The 20,439-nt window shown below is 54.5% G+C and overlaps 1 protein-coding gene across 1 annotated transcript in view; it reads right to left on the bottom strand.

Moving 5' to 3' along the window:
- Positions 1-20,351, bottom strand: part of CPAMD8 (C3 and PZP like alpha-2-macroglobulin domain containing 8) — a 79,751-nt gene extending 59,400 nt beyond the window's left edge. Inside the window, exons 1-11 of the mRNA XM_029919000.1 lie at positions 20,230-20,351; positions 15,931-16,082; positions 14,328-14,350; positions 12,598-12,763; positions 12,470-12,522; positions 12,111-12,128; positions 11,665-11,719; positions 9,193-9,306; positions 7,614-7,698; positions 6,252-6,360; positions 3,006-3,233 (exon numbers count right to left, since the gene is read on the bottom strand). Coding sequence (XP_029774860.1) covers positions 3,006-3,233; positions 6,252-6,360; positions 7,614-7,698; positions 9,193-9,306; positions 11,665-11,719; positions 12,111-12,128; positions 12,470-12,522; positions 12,598-12,763; positions 14,328-14,350; positions 15,931-16,082; positions 20,230-20,318 — 1,092 coding nt within the window. The 5' untranslated portion in view covers positions 20,319-20,351. The remainder of the gene's footprint in view (positions 1-3,005; positions 3,234-6,251; positions 6,361-7,613; positions 7,699-9,192; positions 9,307-11,664; positions 11,720-12,110; positions 12,129-12,469; positions 12,523-12,597; positions 12,764-14,327; positions 14,351-15,930; positions 16,083-20,229) is intronic.
- Positions 20,352-20,439: the final 88 nt, after the last annotated feature.

The following is a 20,439-nucleotide window of genomic DNA, read 5'->3' on the forward strand; positions in this document are numbered from 1 at the left end:
ACGCAGCCATGGCAAACTGGTTTTCAACAGGCGTGCCCCGACCACTCCATTGGAAAAGAACACTTTCCTCAACAAATGGTGCTGGGAGCCTGGATGCCCACGTGCAAAAGAATGAGGCTGAACCCCTACCTCACACCACCTACAAAAGTTAAAAATGGATCATAGGGGCAGCTGGTGGCTCAGTCGGTTAAGCATCCGACCCTTGGTTTTGGCTCAGGTCATGCTCTCAAGAGCCCTCAGTCAGGCTCTGCGCTGATAGCACGGAGTTGGCTTGGGATTCTCTCTCTCCCTCTCTATCTCTGCCCCTCCCCCACTCGCACTGTCTCTGTCCCTCTCAAAATAAATAAATAAACTGAAAAAATTAAAGAAAAAAGATCACAGACCTAAAGTTAAGAGCTAGAACTTTGAAACACTTAGAAGATGGGGGGGGGGGAGGACCTTCATAACCTTGGACTTGGCAAAGAAGTCACAAGTCACAAGTCACCACGTGCTGGTCGTTAGCCTGGTCCCACATGGTGGAATGGACTCTCTGGGCCCCATGGAGTGGAATTAAATGAACACCCCCTGGAAAAGAGTGAGCACAGGCTACCTATTCACAGCTTGCTGTTGCAAGGGGGTCAATGGCCACCATCATTTGTGTTTGACGGAGACTCAGATGCAGGTGAAGTGGGAACGCCTTGTAGTGAGAAGCAGGGAGGGCTTCAGGTGTGCCCCCCCCGGAGCTATTGCTGGGGGGAAGCTGTAGGCGGCTAACTGGAAACAGGGTATCCGAGACCATCGCTTAGGAGAGCACACAGGGACTCAGTATTTTCCAATGTGTGGATTTACTTCTGCACGCTCTATTCTTTATTCTTTTTTATTTTTTTAATGTTTATTTATTTTTGAGAGACAGAGAGAGAGACAGAGAGAGAGAGAGAACATGAGCAGGGAAGGGGCGGAGAAAGAGGGAGACACAGAATCCAAAGCTCCAGGCTCCGAGCTGTCAGCACAGAGTCCGATGCGATGCGGGGCTCAAACCCACAAACCGTGAGATCATGGCCTGAGCCGAAGTCAGATGCTTAACCAACTGAGCCACCCAGGTGCCCCACTATTCCCTATTCTATTCTAGTCTAGTCTAGTCTATTCTATTTTAGAGATAGAGAGTGCACACATGCACAAGTGGTGGAGAAGCATAGAGGGAAATAGACAATCATTTTTTTAAATGTTTATTTATTCTTGAGAGAGAGAGAGACAGAGCACACGCAGGGGAGGGGCAGAGAGAGAGGGAGACACAGAATCTGAAGCAGGTTCAAGGCTCTGAGCTGTCAGCACAGAGCGAATGCGGGGCTCAAACCCACAAGCCATTAGATCACGATCTGAGCCGAAGTCGGACACTTAACCGATGGAGCCACCCAGGCGCCCTGAGACAGGGATTCTTAAGTAGGCTCCACGCTCAGTGTCGTATCCAACGAGGGGCTCGATCCCATGCACCTAGGATCCTGACCTGAGCTGAAATCAGGAGTCAGACACTTAACCGACCAAGCCACCCAAGGGCTCCTGCACTCTCAATTCGGTCCCATTGGTCTCCGTGTACAAATCACCACCCACTGGCCACTGGCCTGGTGCCACGCTGGGGCAGGAACTGAACGGGCAATGCTACCCACAGCTCCGTGTGGTGCTCAGGACTCATTCAGACATAGAAAAGGCAGTTGGAACGAAGGCTTCAGAAGACAGGGATGGTGTGAAAGAAATGCGGTCAGGGGGCCCCAGAGGGCTGTAGACTGTGCAGGGGTTTGGTGACAGAGTGACAGGGGCTTCCACCAGCACGATCCCCATTTACAGCTCTGTGCTTTCATGCAGATGGTGGATAATTTCTCAGCAGTCCATGAAACGCTCCCTTTCATTGATCGGACAGCCCAGCATCCTCTTCATGCACATTCCGACCCTGCGCGTTGGGCTTCAGCTTCTCCCCAGGCAGGGACCCTCAAAGCCGGGGGCGCCCGGGCTGTGTGGCTGTGTGTCCGCCGGAGGGGCTGGAGTCCGGCACAGACAGAAGGGAGGTCTCAGAGCAGAGCAGAAGTAGCAGGCCATGGCATAAGGACAGACCGCTGGGACCCCAGAAGTGACCCACAGAAGGTAAGAGGGGCCAGGGACGTGGGTGGGGGGCAGAGCTGAGGTCAGGGGTGCAGCTAGCTTCCCTCTGGGGTGACACTGGGCTCCACCAGCCTTGGCCCCCCAGGTCACAAATGCCCAGTTCAGCAATTAGGATAAGGATCTTGGGTTTCTGGTCACCTAAAACTTGACTGTGTATAAGAATGGCATGATGGGGGGCACCGGGGTGGCTCCATCGGTTAAGCATCTGACTTCGGCTCAGGTCATGATCTCACAGTTTGTGAGTTCGAGCCCCGGATCAGGCTCTGTGCTGACAGCTCAGAGCCTGGAGCCTGCTTGGATTCTGTGCTGAATTTTCTCTCCCTCTGTCCCTCCCCTGCTCATGCTGTCTCTGTCTCTCAAGAATAAATAAACGTTAAAGAAAACACAGACACACACACACATACACAGAGAGAAAACGCCACTTTCCCCCAGGAGACCAAATCAGTCTGTCTCAGGGACAGGAGATCTGCTTTTTGGGGCATCCCCTTGGATGTAAGTTCATCCAGAAATAAAATCAACCCAAACAAGAAAGGCGTTGCCTTAGAGACACTGAATGAATGGATTTACAACGTCCTGCTATAACGCTGTAGAGACACGAATGTCTATCTGTGTTAAATAAACATGCAGCCGTGGAGCAAAATGCCCGGTGCCTCTCACCCTGGGCCCAGGACCAGCTCTTGCCACACTCGACAAAGCAGGCCCTCGTCCCCAGAGAGCAAAGGTTATGCATCATCCTCCGCAGAGTCACCCTTGTGGGCCCATGGCACCCACTGCAGAGGATTTTCGGTGGGTCTCAGGGGGAGCCGGGAGGGAGGTGGTGAGGAGCCTGCACCCTCAGACGGCCCCCGCTGGATGCCATGCCCAGCGCTCACCTTCCCCACGTAGGACAGGCCGGGCTTGAACTGCTTCCTGGTGTCCTTGGAGTAGCGGACGTCCACCAGCTGCCTCTGGACAGGAGTGGAATCGTCAAAGGCCACCTGCTGGCTCCCGTCCACACTGGCCACCGTGGCCCAGATGCTGACGGTGCCCCGGAAGTGCTCAGGGACATCGGCCGGGATCATGTCCTTTACGCAGATGTCGAAGTCCTGGGAGCCGTGGATCTGGAGACAGGAAACACAATGAAGGTGCTCACTCAGCGTTGGAGCGGTTTCAAGGCAGGACTGTCAAACACACACCTCAAGTCCAGGACTCTCCAGCCACTTGGAGGGCCAGGGGGACACTCAGTGACACACCCAACCTATGCTGTGTGTCACTTGGATCCCTTGCTGGATATGCAGTATGACCCGGGGAGGAGGGGCATTGGATCCCCTGGGTAGAGGAGGAGGCGGCTCCTGTGGTAAGACGGTCACCCGCCAGCAGACAGAGGGACAGGGATTTGCAGCCGGTCACCCCCATGCTGGAGAACTTACTCCCACTCCCAGGGCACAGCCCCCACTCAACCCCTCTCGCAGGCCCCAGCCAGGGCCCCGGCCAGTAAGTTCACCCAGACACAACGGCGGAGTACGTTACTCAGCAAACCAGAGAATTAAGGCTCGGGCCACCACCAGTGGGCAGCCTGCAGGGGTGACAGGGCTCAGTGGTGGGGGCCCCTCCAGAGGCGGAGGGCCTCAAGGACGTATGTGCACGTAGAGTGTGGCACACTCACAACCAAACACACTCAGCTGAGGGAGAAAAAAAATGCCAGGTTATAAAATGTTACATGCAGGGGAATGTGAAATCATACAGCCACTTTGGAAAACGGTCTGGGAGTTTCAAACGGCTAAACATACTCACCACTGAATCTACAAACGAATAAAGGGTTGGCCAGACTGTAGAGAAAAATGGCCAACCTGTTATCCACAAGCCAGCCTTGCAGCAAGTCTGACCCCTGTGTCCAGCACCCACTAAGAAGACAAACCCCCATACCAACCAGCCCCACATGGCCAGGACTTGATTAAGAACTGACAACGTCTCTGCTTTTTGCCCCTTCTTCTTTTTTTTCTTTTAATTCTTAAAAAAAAATGTTTATTTATTTCTAAGAGAAAAAGAGCAGGAGCTGGGGAGGGGCAGAGAGAGAGGGAGACACAGAATCTGAAGCAGCTCTGGGCTCTGAGCTGTCAGCAGAGAGCCGGACGTGGGGTCAAACTCACGAACTGTGGGATCATGACCTGAGCTGATGTCAGACACTTACCGGCTGAGCCCCCCGGGCGCCCCTGCCCCTACTTCGTAGAAGGCGTTAGGAAAGCCACACATGCAGCCCTAACCAACCTCACCGGACGCTCCCCTTCTAGTTAGATGCCGACAGCTTCCCCAAACACCCAGAGCCTCCGACCGGGGCACCCGTGAAGCCTTCCCCGTGTCTGACAACAAAGCTCGGAGCCTGCCAAACACAAGTGACGGGGCCGAGTCCCTGGTTACAGCAGGTTCCCAATCAACGGCCTCTGCACATTCTTACTCAGGCGGCCTCTTTATTTAATTCCACACCACACGATCCAGGAACACCACATCCAAGAGAAATGAACACGTCCAGCCCCACAAAGTCCTGGACATGAGCGTTCAGAGCAGCAGTAGCCATAACAGCCAAAAGGTGGAAAACAATGCAAATGTCCATCGTCCTGTAAACGGACAAAATGTGGTCCATGTGCACAATGGAATATTACCCAGCCATAGAAAGGAATTAAGCCCAGAGACACACCACACCGTAGATGCACCTCGAAAACGTGCTGAGCGAGAGAAGCCCGACCCGAAAGACCGTGTAGTGTGCGATTCCGTGTGTGCGAAATGTCCAAAACGAGCAAATCCACAGAGACGGAAAGCAGATCTGCGGTTGCCCAGGGGCTGGGGACGGAAATAGATTCATCGCAAGAGGACATGAGGGATGTGGGGAGGATGTGGAGATTATCCTAGAACTGGACCGCCAAACCTCCAAATCCTGCATTCTCCATGAGTATTTGAATCCTATGGTATGTGAATTATATCTCAATAAAACTACTTTTGGGAGCTCCTGGGTGGCTCTGTCGGTTAAGCGTCTGACTCTTGGTTTTGGCTCAGGTCACGATCTCATCGTTTGTGGGTTTGAGCCCCACGTCGGGCTCTGTGTTGACAGCTCAGAGCCTGAGCCTGCTTCAGAGTCCTTGTCTCCCTCTCTCTCTGCCCCTCCCCTGCTTTCGCTCTGTCTCTTTCTCTCAAAATAATAAATAAACATTTAAAATGTTTAAATTAAAAACAAATAAATAAATAAAATAATTTTTTTAGAAAGAGAGAAAGAGTGAGTGCATGCATGCTAGTGGGGGAGAGGGGCAGAGGGAGAGAAAGTGAATCCCAAGCAGGCTCCACACTCAGCGTGGCGGCCAACATGGGACTCAGTCTCACGACCCTGGAATCACAACCTGAGCTGAAATCGAGAGTCAGATGCTCAACTGCCTGAGCCACCCAGGTGCCCCATAAAATGATTTTTTTAATTTTTATTTTATTTTTGAGAGAGAGACACAGCGACACAGGGGAAGGGCAGAGAGAAGGAGACACAGAATCTGAAGCAGGCTCCAGGCTCTGAGCTGTCAGCCCAGAGCCTGACGTGGGGCTCAAACTCACGAACCACAAGATCCTGACCTGAGCTGAAGACTCTCAACTGCCTGAGCCACCCAGGTGCCCCACTAAAACGGTTTCTTAAAGACACTTTGTATATAATATCCTGGGAAGAAATACATCAACACGCCAATAGTGGTTGCATCTGCCTGTCAGAGAACAAATCACCTTCATTCCTTCTTTCTTATATTTTCTAAAGTCTCTATCATCAGCCTGCAGGGATTTTATCATTGGGAAAATCCCCACTGTATAAACCGTTTTAGAAAATTAGGGGCGCCTGGGTGGCTCAGTCGATTAAGTGTCTGACTCCTGCTCAGGTCATGATCTCATGGTTCATGAGTTCGAGCCCCGCGTTGGGCTCTCCACTGGTGGTGCAGAGCCTGCTTGGGATTCTCTGTCCTTCTCTCTCTCTATCTCTGCCCCTTCCCCACTAGTGCCCCCTCTCTCTCTCTCTCAAAAAATAAATAAACTTAAAAAAAAGGTAAAATAAAATAAACACTCACGGAGGTGAAGCCAAGGGCAGGCCCTGCAGCACCGGGGCCCCTGCTCCTTACCTTCGTGGTCCTGAGGACGGGGCGCCCCACCTCCTGGCTGTAGTAACCCACGCCATTTACAGTCATGTTGATCGTCAAGGTGCCCGAGACAGGTTTCCCAAAGGTATACCTGGATAGAACAAAAGGACAAAGGGAGCTCATTTCGCACAGAACGGTGGAGGAGGGTCAGTCTCAGGAAGACCAATACCCCCTCACCCCCATCCCGCCCAACCCTGTTGTGGCGGATCCTCCTACATTCTCTTACAGCCCTTTCCACAGCTCGGAGTCAGGAGAGATGATGTCAAGGGGCCTACAGGCCTCTGTACCAAGACAAATGTTTGACAGAAAAAGAGACCAAGGGTCAGAGAGGAACTCTGAACCCGAGAGCAGGAGGGTATGTGAGACAACCACAGGGCCTGGCCAACTTGTTGGGGCAGGACGGTACAGAGGAGCCTGGGCCTCCAAGCCCTGCTGAGTGCAGCTCCGAGTCTCGGCATCCTCACCCAGAGAATGGGAATAAAGCTATCCTCTCAGAGATGTTGGTAAAACTTAAACGTATCTTTGTCATGTCCTGTGCAGACAGGACACCTGTTTACAGGGGCACAGGAGCAAGACAGCAGATCACAGTGAACAAAAGAAAAATAACACCAGGCATTTTCATAGTATTTTCTAGACTATTAAAAAAATGCGTGTGTCTCCAACGCATCCCTGGATTTTTTTTTTTAATTGTATGTAAGTATAGTTGACAGCACCCTTGGATTTTAATACACACAGATGGGGAACTTGGCAGGTTTGGTCAGTGGAGCGTGTGGCTCTTGATCTCAGGGTGGTGAGTTCGAGAGCCACGTTTGGGGTATAGATTACTTTACACACGCGCATGCGCACACACAGCTGGAGGCGAGGAAGGCAGGAGGACTGCCTCAGCCACAATCTCTGGCAGGTGGCAGAGCTCAGCGGGAACACAGGCTGGCTGGACTCTCCCTGGGGGGGCCCAGAAAGGGACAGCATCTCTCCATACCCTCTGGTCAACGCCCACTTTGAACATGGTCATCAACCTGGTCCTCAGGGAACCCCTTCAAGAAATCCCTTGCGGGTCAGCCCACTCGCTGTGGGTGCTGTCCGCAAGGAAGAGGGGGTCCCTGGAAGGGGTTCCTGGGGGACCTCCCCCAGGAGGAGGGGATGGATGTCTGAGGGAGGAGGGGGATGCCTGTGGGGATGTGGGGGGGAGGGGCATGTGGTGGGGGCGTGTCCAGGGAAGCGAATGGCCGTGGGGGCGTGTCTGGGGAGGAGCAGGTTGTAGAGGTGTGTCTCCAGGAAGGGGCATGCCGTGGGGGCGTGTCCTCGGGGGGAGGGGCTTACCCATGGGGACCACCTCTTCCTCACCTGGCCCTCACGGTGCCCTTCTCGCACGTGTCCAGGTCCCAGATATATTGGGGCGGGTCAATAAGGAGCTCAAACTTCGGCAACACTGGAAGGAGAGAGCAGAGGGGAGGAGGGGCGGCTTCCACAGCTGGGGTGGCCCCAGAAAGGACTGGAGGTGTTGGAGGGGTAACAGCGAAGCTGCAGCCCTGGCCACTGAGTGGCCACCACCACAGGAATCCATGCCACCCTTCACTGAGCACGGGCAGCATTGTGGGGATCTTGCTGACCCACCTCTATTTCCTATTTTCAGGGACCCACACCCCTTTTTTCTCAGGAGGTCTCCATATCATCACTTTTAGGCGACATGCTCTGAATGCATCCCAGCCCAGAAAGGCACAAGTGGCCAGGTCCTAGACCAACTCAGGGTGGCCCGAGAGTGCTTGCAGCCGGGGGGCGGAGGGATCTCCTTCCTTTCTGACTCAGCCCTGGGAGCGTCCAGCCATCTGGTCACCCTGTGCCACTTGGGGAGCAGGGACAGATGGCCAGGAGGAGCACGGAGGAAGCATGAAGACCCTGGCCCTTTGAGCTTGTCACACAGGCGAGAAATTCCTCTCCCTCTGAGTTGACACTGGGCTTTGGTCGCTTGCTGCCAACTGCCCTGCCCTCTATGGCCTCTCCTTCTAGGGCCTTCCTCTCGAAAGGAGAAATCCTTGACCAGGTAGGGGAGAGTTTTAGCCCAGAAGCAGAGTGAGTGGCTCTGGTCCATGTTCATTCCCCAGCTCTTGTTAACTTGAGCAATTTCCTTAATGGCTCTCAAAGGCTCAGTTTCCCCATCTGTGCACAGGGTCGGGAACACCACGAAAGAGCCAAAAGAAATGAATTTTTAAATAAAGGAAGTTTGAGGTGCCTGGGTGGTTCAGTTGGTTGGGCATCCATCCTACTCTTCAACTAGGGTCATGACCCCAGGGTTAAGGGATCGAGCCTTGCATCAGGCTCCCCACTGAGGTGGAGCCTGCTTAAGATTCTCTCTCTCCCTCTTCCCTTCTTCCCCGTGTGTATGTGTTCTTTCTCTCTCTCTCTATCAAAATAAAAAATTTTAATTTCAATTTTAAAAAAGGAAGAAAATTCTGCTACAGTATGGATGATTCTAGAGAATGTTATTCTGAATGAAATAAGGCAGACAAAAGACAAATACCATATGATCCCACTTACATGAAGCACCTAGACGAGTGAGAATCAGAGAAACTATGAGTAGGATGGAGGGTGATGGAAGCTGGGGGATGGGGGGGACAGGGGATCAGTGTTTAATGGGGACCGAGTTTCAGTCTGGAATAATGAAAAAGATCTGGAAATGGGTGGTGTCTAAGGCTGTCCAACATGAATGTCCGTAATGCAACAGAGCTATACACTCACAAGGAGTTAAGATGGCAGATTTGGTACGTATATTTCATGACAATTCTTTTAAAAAGGAAACGACAAAATGCCCAGCTCTCTGCACTGAGCCCCCAGTGAAGGGGGCTCCTGCCACCCTCCCCCGTCATCGACGTCTGTGGTTTCTCCCAGGTGTAAAGTCCCAAGATCCTAAGGTTCTCCGGCTTACCATACTTCTGCACTTCGAAGGACTTGTTGTACACGTGGCCTTGCATTTCGACAAAGATGAACCATTCTCCCAGCACCGGCTGGTCGGACAGGGGGAACGTCACGTTGGTGACGCCTGTGTGAAGAGAGACCCCACCCCGTCATCCTGGGACAAGCGCATGTGCGGGGCGCCAGCTGGGCGCAGGGAGGGCGGAGCAGAGGCACCCCGGGGACCCGCACCCCTGCCCTGCCCAGAGCCAAACCTCAGGGAAACCAGAGACCAAGCCCAGACTGGCGGGGGGGTCTGTGGCCACCAAGCTCCCCCACAGACTGAAGGTGAGTGAGGCGGAGGGAGGCCGCCCTTGGCTTCCTGGGGGCGCCCCGTGGCCAAGGCACCATGCGGATAGGGAGGTGACAGACAGGCAGGGGATACAGGCCACCACGCACAACCACTTTGCTCCCCACTTGAGCCAATTCCCAACCTCGGCACTGCTGACATTTGGGGCTGGATCCTAATTCTCGGACATGGAGCGGATCCCTGGGCTCCACCCACTCGATGACAGTAGCTCCTCCCCCCCACATCCCGGCAAACCCCCAAGTATTCCCCCCTTAAAGCCAACATTCCCTGGGGGTGGAACCCACCCCCTGCCCACCACGTGGTAACTGCTGCCCATTCTGAACAGGCTTCAAGACAGAGCACAGCTCTCCTTGCAGAAGGGCCCCCAGAAATGCCAGCAGCCTCGGAAGCCAGAGGACAGACAGCTTCTGCTTTGGGTCGGCTCCACGGAGCCCCGGCTGGAGCGGACGCTGGGAGGGGAGGGGCAGGTGGGATTTTCCAGGAGCCCACCGTGGGGGAATCCCTCACTCCTGACCGTGACTTGCTCTGCCTGTCCCCAATGGTGACCCTGTGCCAGCAGCTCACGGGGGCTCCGGAGAAAACCCAGAGACTCCGACAGTGCCCACCGCTTTTCTCCGTCACTTTGGAATTAGAAAATGTCGCGGCAAAAGATCTCTTTCCTCACATATCCTGAGCCTTTCATGGTCAGGGAACATTTAGAGTATACGTCTATATTCTATTTTTTCTATATGGGGCCTCAGCCAGGAGCAAAATCACACCAGTTGAGGACCCCTGGTCTATATATATCGCAAGGAGTTTAAAAAAATTTTTTTTAATGTTTATTTTCGAGAGAGAGAGAGAGCACACAGGTGTGCGCTCCAGTGGGGGAGGGTCAGAGAGCGAGGTAGACATAGAATCTGAAACAGGCTCCAGGCTCTGAGCTGTCAGCACAGAGCCTGATGCGGGGCTCGAACTCACGAACCATGAGATCATGACCTAAGTCGAAGTCGATGCTTAACCGACTGAACCACCCAGACACCCTGCAAAAGGTTTTTTAAAATAGGAGGCTAGCCATTCTCTTCCTGTGTGTTCTTCAGATCAAGTCCACACACCTCCCCGAAATCCAAGGGGCCCCCTGATCTCACTGTTGTTTGTGTTGTCAGCACTCCTGACTCCTGGGGCCTCCCTCCTGTGCCCAGCCTCACTCTCCCTGACACCCACTGGCCTCCGCATGCTGAGCCTCTGGAACATGTCCCCTGACCCCTGACTTTGCCTGACCAACTCCTGCTCCTTCTTCACTTTGTTGCTGGAAAGGCTTTTCCTCCCGGCAGCCTTCCAGGATTGTGTCTGCTGCCCCAGGCTGGGCAAGAACCCTGTTCTGCTCTCCCTCAATTTGTAGTTTTCCTTCCTAGCACTCATCATGGCGGATGTTACGTTTGTTAATGTCAATTTCCCCCCCGCTGGCCTGAGAGTTCACCCTTTGTCAGCATCAACTTCAGTGCCCCGCAGATAAGAAAAGAGAGAGTGAGGGAGAGGGCAGGAAGCGAAGGGGGCAGATGGGGAGCATGGAGAGGAGGAAAGGAGGCTGAGTGCCAGGCAAGAAGCTGGGATGGGTCCCCAAGAGACCCTGAGAGCCCTGCCCTTGGCTCTCCCGCCACCCACACAGCCCCAGGCTCAGAATTCAAGGAAGCCCTGTCCCTGCCCCTCAGCCCTCCCCAAGCATCTCAGAATCAGGCAGAGGGGTCAAGCCAGACCAGAGGACCCGGACGTGTGATGCTGCACAAACCACCACAACCCACTTGCCTTCTAGAGGCCCTGTACGCTTCCATCCGGCTCATAGAGCCAGTCGGGGTCCAGGAGCCCCCGAGGGGATGATGACGTAGAAAACCTGCTCTGGGAAGGGGAGGGGGGAGGCGGCCCAGATAAACAAGACCCTGATATTCCTGAAAGGTCTAAAGTTATGTGCAGGAGCCCCAGCTGCATGCTGGGACCAGAGAAACGTGGGTGGAGGGGCCATGCTGCAGGAAAAGGGGTTACGGGGTTCCAGACGGGGCACATTCTATTTTCCTGGAAGATTTGTTGCACCTGCCACGCAAAGGTGCAGCCCCCCACCCCAAGCCGCAGAAGGAAGAAGGGGAGGGGTGGGAAGGGGCTCACCGCAGCAGACCAGCTCCAGGTGTCTCCACTCCATCATCCTTGAGCCCCTGGGGTCCTGCGGAGGACAAACACGCAGAGTCAACTCAATGCACCCGGCTTCCGTCCAGCACCCGTGAGCACCTCCTGAGCCTGCTCTCTGGGGCAGGACAAGCAAGGAGGATGGGCCCCCAGGTTAGCCATTTACACGGGAGCAAATGAACCCTCGGGGCACAGAGGCGACTTACGAACAGACACAGGGACAAAAAAGGCCCAGATCTGCTCCTTGTCTAGGGAGCTCTATGCAAATCTACAGAGACAGACACACGCTTGGCTTGCTCCAGGGCAGATCCGGGGCCCCGGATCCGGCCCAGGCTTGTGAGGCGCTGGGACAGGAAGGATCTACCTCGGCAGCAGACAGTCGGGGGAGACAGACCACCAGGCTGGCCCCAAGTCAGAGCTACACTCACCAGAACGTAGGCTTCCAGCTGCAACACAGACAGACAGTGAGCAACCCCCCTGCAAACCCCCTACCCTCTGAGCACACTGCCCAACGCCCACCAGTGCTCTGGCCTCCCCGTGTCCCCCAGACCTCCCCCTCCCCACAGCTCCCAAGGGGACTCAGAGCTGCAGGAAAACATCAGAACGGAGGTAGAAACTGGAAGGAATCGGGGAGAAAGGCCAGTTGCTGGCGGCGCCCGTGGCCAGGGGGTGCCGGGGCGGGAGGGGGGGGTTGTTCCAGGCATGCAGTTTTATTTGTGGTTTTTGTCGTTTGTTGTTGTTGTTGTTTTAACTTTATCCAGGCCATGGTTTTAGAAGCTGATCTCACCTTCCTGCTGATGGGCCTCAGGTTTGGGGTGACAGTGAAGATGCTTACGAGCACTGGAAGAAAAGGAGGCAGTCGTGTGGCCGCTCAGGCCGCGGGGAGCCCTCCCCCAGCGGGCACGAGCCGCCCACCTCGGTGCCGGGGCTTGTACACCGGCTTGTCGGTCTGGATGAACACGGAGACGCCCCGGCCGTCCACAGTCACGGAGGTCTGGTTGTGGAAGAGGGGACCCTCCTCCGCCCGCCGGCCGCGGCCCCACACCTGCAGGAGGGCCTGGCCCCGGAGGCCCGTGGGCACCTGCAGGCAGAGACAGGGCTTTGCGAACCACAGGGCGTTCTCAGCCTCGGCGCTGCTGACACCGAGCACTGGGCCATTCATGGCGGCGGGGGCCATGTCATTCCAGGCAGTTGAGGGGCATCCCTGGCCTCCCGGGCCCGCTGAATGCCAACCGGATCCTCACCCCCACCCCCACCCCCCGCCATGACCACCAGAAGTGTCTCCAGTCACTGCCACTGTTCCCTATGGGGCCAGAACCTCTCCCCGACACAAGCTGAGAATCACTCATCAGGAGCTAGTCTAAGAGTTAAGGATCCCAAGGTTCGACCATTGTCATTAAGGCAGGAAGACCTCTGTCACCAGCACGCAGGCACTAGGGACACATCGCACTTTGGACTGTTCCGATCACCGTGGGATCTGATCACGCTACAATTCCAAACGATTCTCAACAGTGCCCATTCATTCAGGGACTCCTTTGAGCTGACCCAGAAAACACCTACAATTTCAGGGCTGGCGAACCCCTTGACATCCAAGGACTCCAGTTTAAAAATCCACGTCGGGAGCCGCCTGGGTGGCTCAGGCGATTGAGTGTCCGACTTCAGCTCAGGTCATGATCCATGGTTTGCGGGTTCGAGTCCCACATTGGGCTCTGTGCTGACAGCTCAGAGCCTGGAGCCTGCTTCGGATTCTGTCTCCCTCTCTCTCTGACCCTCCCCCGCTCACGCTCTGTCTCTCTCGGTCTCTCAAAAATAAATAAACATTTAAAAAATTTAGAATGCTAATATCTCTTTGTATGCAAAGATGCTCACAACTTTCGGATTACATTACCAAAACCCTGAAAACAACCTTTTAAAAAGTCGAACCATGTACAAGGTGGAGAGGGTTAGTAAATTAGTACATAAGAGAGAAGCAGCAGGACGCTGTTTACAATAGAAGGCAAATTACAATTACAGACATCTGAACACATGGAAGTATGTTTATGCAGTGTGTTAGGAGAAAAGAGCAGGAAATGCTCCGGTGTCTACCCTTTAATTGCAACTATGAAAGAAATGTCTTTTTGTTTTAAGCTTATTTATTTTGAGAAAGAGAGAGAGAGAGAGAGAGCGTGAGCAGGGGAGGGGCAGAGAGAGAGGGAGACAGGAAGAGGGAGACAGAGAAAATCAAGAGTTAGATACTTGAGGTGCCTGCTGGCTCAATTGATTGAACATCCAACTTTGGCTCAGGTCATGATCTCTCCGTTCACGAGTTTGAGCCCCGCATTGAGCTCACTGCTGTCAGTGCAGAGGCCGGTTCAAATCCTCTGTCTCTGCCTCTCTCTGCCCCTCCCCACCTTGCATGCATGCATACACTCTCCCTCTCTCTCTTTCGGTCTCTCTCAAGAATAAACATTAAAAAAGAGTCAGACACTTAACCAACTGGGAAACACAAAAGGGGAAAGTATGGGGGATGGGGTTACAGGTGAGTTTTTTTCACTTTCTCAGTTTTTTCTTCATTTTTCTCACCACACATGCAATTTCTCTCGCTCCATTTCAAATCAACTATTTCCCCAAGGTATGATTTATGATTTTAAAAATGCATAGCTTACCTTGAGCTTGATTGTTCCTTTATCTACAAAAATAAAAATGAGATGACAACAGTTAAATTGGGAGCTGTGTTTTCCTGCCTCCCTGAGCTGCAGCCTTCCACCTAGGAGCCTTCTCTACCCAGAGGGACTTTCTGTAGACAAACACACACTCTGGGTCATGCTAGTCTGGCCCGGGCTGGGATTGGGAAAAATGAGAGGTTTCCTCCTAGCTGGCGAACGCTGAAGGCCACAGGGAAGGGACAAGGCCTGAGTTATTCAGGGGAAAGTTGGCCAGCCTGCATATTAAATTCTCTTCACCCCTGGCCCCCACCCAAGGTAAGCTTGAGGGGAGCAAAGGGAAAACTCTGGGGGTGTGGAACAAGGAGAAGGGTGGAGAGAAAGAAGAGGAGACTGAGGTCCCCAGGGGACCTCACTCCAGTACATCTGTTTTCCCATCACCTCTCTCTTTACCCAAACAGAATCATTTACCATTCTGACCCTTCTCCAGGCTTTCTAGCCTCTGAGACTTGATTTAGCATCTACCGTGTTTGCCTCCCAGTGTTCATTTCCCATTTTCCGGCAGCAGAACCCCGATTTCCTTGGGGGAGCCACCTCCCTAGCTCCTGATTCACGAGGCTTGGTGGAGCTCTGCCCATCTCTCTTGGGGCTCTGCGAAAATCTACATAGGTCTTCCCATGGTCACAGTGATTGGTTCAGAGTTGTGCACATGACCCAAAATGGGCCAATCAGCATTGGCTCCCAGTCAGAGGGGTTGGGTCAGGATTGAGCACATGACCCAAGGTAGGCCAATCAGAGGCAATGATGGGACATTTCGAAGAGGTCTTGTGCCCCTGTCCCTCTCTCAGCTTTGGGGAGACGCAGACCCATCCAGATGTGGGGCTGGGAGACAGCCAGTGATGCCAAGGGACTTTTCTAGTCCATAACTAGCCCATAAACACTCTGTGTTGCAGCCAGCCTGATCTGGGTTTGGGTACCGACCAACAGGGTCAGGACTGCAGCGCTCCCACCGGCCCAAGCCCTCTCCCGGTTTCCACTCCAGGTCAGCCTCTCCCTCGTCTCCCTGGGGGACAGGTACTGCCTTGCTGGCCTGAGAGCCCGGACTTCGTCTCTCGGTATCTCCTGGGGCCAAATCACACTCTGCATGAAGAATGAGTTGCCTGCCCCGAGGGACAGCTCCCTGCTCTCCCCAGCTCTGTCCGGCAGGCCAGCACTGTTGTTATCTGCAGTTTACCAAGGACGGCAGGGGAGAGGCTGGCTGCGGGCCTGAGCTCAACTCAGTGCGCCGCAGGGGTGCTAGAAGCTCAACAAAAGGTCTGAAATGGTCGTGAGGTTCCCTCTGGGTCCACACCCCAGCTCTAGCCAAAGCTGGCACTGAAGGATGCCCGGCTCCATCCGGATCTGCACCCACAGAAGGCGGAATGCCGAAGAACACGCTCTCTGATTTCCCAGACAGGGCAGGTGGCTGCCCCTCCTGGGTCTTACTCTCTCCATCTGAAGAATGGGGAAAAGGCACCGCCCCCCTCCCCCAAAGGAGGTGGGCTGGGAGAGAAGCAAAGCAGTGTCCAGACGGCCGGAGCCCTGGCCGGGCACCCGGGGGACCTACCCAGGATGGCTCCCTGGCTCCGCGCCACCACCTCGCCCTGGGCCACCAGCTGAGCCTGGACCATGACATCCCTTGGGGAGTTAAAGATGGTCACACTGATGACTTCCTCCACTCCCGAGCGGAAGACAGAGGGCGCAGCAATCAAATAGCCCCTGTAGGAGAGGAGAACCTGAGTGAAACTGACCCACTTCCGGCCTCCCTGCCACTCTGGCTGCATCACGGTGCTCCCTGGGTGGTCTCCCACCTATGCCTGCCCACACCACGATGACACTGTCATTTTATGGTATCTGTGTCCCCCACCAACCTGTGAGCTCCTTGAGCCCAGGGGCTGGCTTAGTCAGCCCATTAGTTAAGAATCTGGCCTCTGGGTATCTAGCCAGCACCACACCCCTCCTTCGGAGTCTGCATTCTGGCCTCGGGCCTTTTTAGTCAGCTCATTCTGCCCCAGTACCTTTGAACAGGGGAATCAGAGTAACTGACAGGACCCCACTTCATCCTCACAGCCGCCCTGGGAGGATTGGTAAAACCACCCATTTACAGAGTCAGAAATTAAGCCCTGGAGAAAGCCAAGTGATGTGCCCAACCCAGTAAAAGAACAGGCTTCGGACCCAGGCAGCCAGACTCCAGAGCCCCGTGGCAAGAAGTAAGGAGCTTCCTGCAGCATTTAAGAACAAAACCCCAAAAATCAACTAAATGGCCCGAAACAGGAAAAGCTCTGTGAACAGTAGAACCAAAACGTCCCTGTTTTTCTAAAAATCCTCAGCTTCACTTACCGTGAAGACACTCCTGGAAAATAAATAGCATTATCTCACTTTGCAGATGGGAAATGGGTCACTCCGGAAGGAGACTGAACATGCAACAGATCACACAGTCAGAAGGGGAGAGCCTGGGGATGCACTCAGGGCACCTGACCTCAGGGGCAGGTCCTCCTCACCTGGGCTCCTGCCTCCGCTATTCTACAACCTTCCATGGATGATCACAAAGGCTCATGCCCGTGTAACCATGAAAACCGCTCACGATGCAACCATAAGCGCCAAGAGCCTAGATAGCGAAGGGAGCGGAAACCCAGCGGTGCAGAACGACCGGTTCCAGAAAGAAACAGGCAAAACAAAACAAAAAAAAAAACAAAAAACAAAAAAACACGAGCTGGGCAACGAGATTAGGAGATTTTCGTTCCTCAAAATCCTGTCTGGGACAGCCCCACCTTCACACACAAAGACACGAACTTAGACCCTCACCGAACATCACACCCGCAGCGCAGGTGAACTCACACTGGGTCAGAGATCTAAAGGTAAAACTCTTAAAGCACAGGAAGAAAACAGAGGAGAAAGGCTTCGGTACACTTGGGTTAGGCAGAGGTTCTGTGAATAAGATACTAAAAGCTCAATCCGTGGGGAAAAAAACGCTGATAAACTGGACTTCATTAAAACTTCATGAAAAATGGAGTATTTCAAAAGATGCAACGAGGGGACGCTTGGGTGGCCCAGTCAGTTAAGCGTCCGACTTCAGGTCCTTATCTTACGGTTTGTGGGTTCGAGCCCCGTGTTGGGCTCTGTGCTGACCGCTAGCTCAGAGCCTGGAGCCTGTTTTCAGATTCTGTATCTCCCACTCTCTTTGACCCTCTCCTGCTCCCACTGTCCCTCTCTCTCTCAAAATATAAATAAAAAACATTAAAAAAAGACACAACGGGTTCCTGTTGAGTACGGTCTGGCCACAGCCCCCACCATAGGACCCACTGCGCCCCGTCCAGCTCGGACAGTGGCTGGAGTTCACGCATCCTGGGTTCCTATGTGCACTGTCCCACTCCAGGACTGCCTGGAGCCGAGGACCTCGGGGCAGAGCGTATACAAACCACGTACCATGTCACCGGAGCACTGATGAGAATGTGCAAAGACCCCAGTTTGGTTCCTACACAGCCCAGATCCAGCAATGACTGGAGCCGGTACCGACCCCGGGACCCGATGGTCCGTCTGACCCCCGTTCCAACAACCACCTGCAACGACTGTGTTCCTATGTGCAGTGTCTGGCTTCAGCCATGCACAGAGCATGCGTTCATCATGGGCGTGTGACTGCATCAGGTGGGGCACGCAGTGACCTGGGTCTCGCGGGGTCCTGTCCAGACCTGGCACTGACCAGAACGTATACTGACCCTGGGTCTTCAGTGTCCTCTCTCTACTGCCTCAAGCACAGGACTCTTGCTCTGTACGTGATGTGGTGGCTGGCTCGGGCACCAACCAGCGGGTGCTGTCAGCTCTCCGAGTTCCCCTGGGCAGTGTCCGCCCCCTCAGTGGCGATCCCGGGTCTGTGACTCATGCTAGGTACATGCTGTGTATTCTCGAATTCCAACACTGACTTGGACGTGCAATGACTCGGGCTTCCTGTGTGTCCTGAGCTGCGGCAGCAGGGGGCTCAGTCTTTAGGAATACTCTTGGGGTGCCTGGGGTGGCTCAGTCGGTTACGCATCCAACTTTGGCTCGGGTCATGATCTCGTGGTTCGTGAGTTCAAGCCCTGCGTTGGGCTCCCGGCTGATAATGAGGACCCTGCTTCGGACTCTCTCTCTCTTTCTCTCCTTCTCTCTCTCTCTCAAAATAAATACGTTAACTTAAGGGGGAAAAAAAGGAATACTGTCTCCATCTAGCCCCCAGCTGACCCCTGGGATCACCCACATAGCCCAGGCAGAGTATGGAAAAGCATCTGGGGAATATACACTCCCGATGGTCATTTTCCTCAGTCACCTCTCAAAGCCTTTATCCAAAGCTGAGGTCGGTTTTTCACCCGGAGGCCCCAGAGAACCCGACAAAACCACATGAACTCTCCCTGAGGTTCAAGAGCAGTTGCAACTGTTGGGGTGCTTGCCAGCCAACCGCTGCTGCCCTGTGGCATGCCCGTGGCATGGGGGACTGACACTGGCTTCGCATCCTGTGGTCTCAGAAGATCCCGGTCTGGGAAAGGCGGCACATGATAAAGAGTAGATAGTACTGGTCTTACTCGAAGCTGCGAATCCACGCTGCTCTCTGGGCTCAGGGACTCCTCATGCAAAAACCACCTGGGTCACAGAAGCCGGTACCCAGGGCTATTCCCCAAACGGGATCCCACAGCTCTGGCTTAGAGGCCAGCTAATCTAGAACCCTGGGTCAGTAATCCTGCAAGCTCACTTCCTAGTACATGTCTGCACCATGGAGAAGACATTTCCCTCGACGGAAGGTAAGATCCCAGGATGACTTTAGTCAGAGGCCAACACTCCCGAGAACCGTGTGAAACTGCAACTCGGAGACTCTGAACTTGGCCCTTAGAAGGCGGGGTCTCTAATTTAGGGCCAGGTCAAGCTGTGTGGTGGCGGAGGACCTGGGTGGGGCAAAATGTTGAGCAGCATCCCTGGCCTCTGCTCAGTAGATTCTAGAAGCATTGGGTCCCCTAGACGCAGACCAAAAATGCCCCAAGAATTGCTAAACGACCGCCAGGGAAACAAAAACCACCCCCTGCCCCCCGCTGAAAACCTCTATGTTAAGGGATGCTGCTTTGAAAGAGCAGGACAAAAATTTGCTGGATTCCAGTTTCACAAGGTCCAGGGGCACCGGCCCAGTACGGTGTCTTACTTCTCAAACTGTGATCCCCCAGGAGCGGTGTCTGGATGCGACACTGGGCACCTAGCCCCACTACTGGCACTGATGGAACAAGCCGCCTCATAAAGGCTGGATGCTGGACTCAACGGCTGAACTTGGGCAGCTCCAGGCAGCCCCCTGGACCCACAGCCTTGCAGGGCTCACCCCCAGCTTGGCGGGTCTGGAAATATTCCCGAGGAAGCCAGCTCATGGGGAATTCTCCTTAGCAGCTAGTTAATTCACCTTCTCACTGTGTCCACTCACCAGAAGCTCTAGCAAACTTCAAGAAAAATGTGGAAGCAAAACAAACACTTCCTCCCCACCACGCCCTCCCATGGAAAACGGAACGGTAGGTTTCTCCTATTTCCCAGCCAAGACACGCACCTCTTACCTTCATGCCATGGGCAACTTGAAATCGCCACCCAAGACGACAGCCCCCGTCACACCAAAGGGGCAAGCTGGGAAGGAGGCGCTGGCCTCGCAGCCTTAGCCCTGGGGACCCCCTGTACTTCGATGTGGCCACCCCAGAAGGCTCAGGGGGGACCCCTTCCCAGTCCGACTCCAGGGAGTCAGGGGACAAGGTCCCGCCCCGTGTGGAGGCTGTGTAGCCTTGGTCAGGTCGCTGCACCTGAGTCAGGCCCCGGGACCCCCTCCCCGAGTAGACTGCTAGCCTCCTCAGTCGCCAAGGCAACTCACGGGGCCTGGGGCGCAGCGCACACTCCGTCCCGTGGCGACAGCAGCAGAAGCGGGAGCCACAGCAGCGGGCCGAGCAGGGCGCCCCACATTTTTCGGCTCCGCGGGGCCGCCGCGCCCAGGGAGGGGGTCGGGCTGGGGCCGGGCCGGGGCCGGGGTCCGAGCACCGCGGTGCCCCCTACGTCGCCGGGGGCCCTTTGTTCGCAGCCCCCG

This window comes from Suricata suricatta, chromosome 12 (genome assembly GCF_006229205.1).
Source record: "Suricata suricatta isolate VVHF042 chromosome 12, meerkat_22Aug2017_6uvM2_HiC, whole genome shotgun sequence".
NCBI classification, from domain to species: domain Eukaryota; kingdom Metazoa; phylum Chordata; class Mammalia; order Carnivora; family Herpestidae; genus Suricata; species Suricata suricatta.